Genomic DNA, 939 nt, shown 5'->3' with positions numbered 1-939 from the left:
GCCCCAGATCTCTCCGGGCCGGCCCGCGTGCTCACCTTGAAGTTGATGGGGTCCACACGCAGCTTGTACGCGTGCAGGTCGCTCAGAGACGACAGGGCACCTGGCAGGTCATCTATGTGGGCCACAGCGGTGGTCAGCGCGTCGGCCACCTTCTTGCCGTGGGCCTTGACCTGGGCGGAGCCGGGGCTCAGGTCGAAGTGGGGGAAGTAGGTCTTGGTGGTGGGGAAGGCCATGAAGGTCCTGCGGGAGGAAGGGTTGGGCGAGCCAGGGTTAGGTGGGGCGGTGGAGGACAAGGGTCGTGAGGGGTCCCCGAGCCCTGATCCCAACAGGGAAGGGTTGGGTCCTCACCTCTCCAGAGCCTCTCCGCCATACTCGCCAGCATGGCCGCCAATCTTATCCCAGGCGTTCTTGACGTTGGTCTTGTCGGCAGGAGACAGCACCATGGTGGGTTCTTTCTGAGTCTGTGTGAGGACCAGAAATGCGCCGGGCGGGGAGTGTGCGGAGCATTTATGCCTGGGGCGCGAGGGGCACGCCCGCCCGGGCCGCGCTCATTGGCTGGCCTGGTGCCAGGAGGTGTCCCCAGTGAGTGCTGGTGAGGGTCCCAAGGCCACCCTCTCCCCGTCCAGCGCAGACCAAGATCCAGTTCTCTATGGTACCCTCCATTTCCACTCCTGTGGTTCCAGGGAGCCCACACAGGTTCCTGACCCACCCGCTTTGCACCTGCTTTTGGCTCCGAACCTGGGGTATCCTGGTTGGGGAGGAGAGTACAATATTTTCTGAAGTGAAACAAGCTGTTTTCGCACCAAACTTTACCCAGGACCAAGAGCTGTAGATTGTCCATGTAAATAATGAGGGTGAAGGAGATAATGTGGGATCAGGTGCTCCAAGCCCTCCTTCCCCTAATGGTGAGCAGGCACTCCCCACCACCGCAGGGTAACA

The 939-nt window shown here is 61.3% G+C and overlaps 1 protein-coding gene across 1 annotated transcript in view; it reads right to left on the bottom strand.

Moving 5' to 3' along the window:
- LOC118021974 (hemoglobin subunit alpha-like) overlaps nt 1-624 on the bottom strand; it is a 1,384-nt gene extending 760 nt beyond the window's left edge. Inside the window, exons 1-2 of the mRNA XM_035022456.1 lie at nt 349-624; nt 3-240 (exon numbers count right to left, since the gene is read on the bottom strand). Of these exons, the coding sequence (XP_034878347.1) occupies nt 3-240; nt 349-443 (333 nt within the window). The 5' untranslated portion in view covers nt 444-624. The remainder of the gene's footprint in view (nt 1-2; nt 241-348) is intronic.
- Nucleotides 625-939: the final 315 nt, after the last annotated feature.

Source organism: Mirounga leonina, unplaced genomic scaffold (assembly GCF_011800145.1).
Source record: "Mirounga leonina isolate KUSES-001 unplaced genomic scaffold, KU_Mleo_1.0 Mir_175, whole genome shotgun sequence".
Lineage (NCBI taxonomy): Eukaryota > Metazoa > Chordata > Mammalia > Carnivora > Phocidae > Mirounga > Mirounga leonina.
This window is presented reverse-complemented; position numbering and strand designations above follow the sequence as displayed.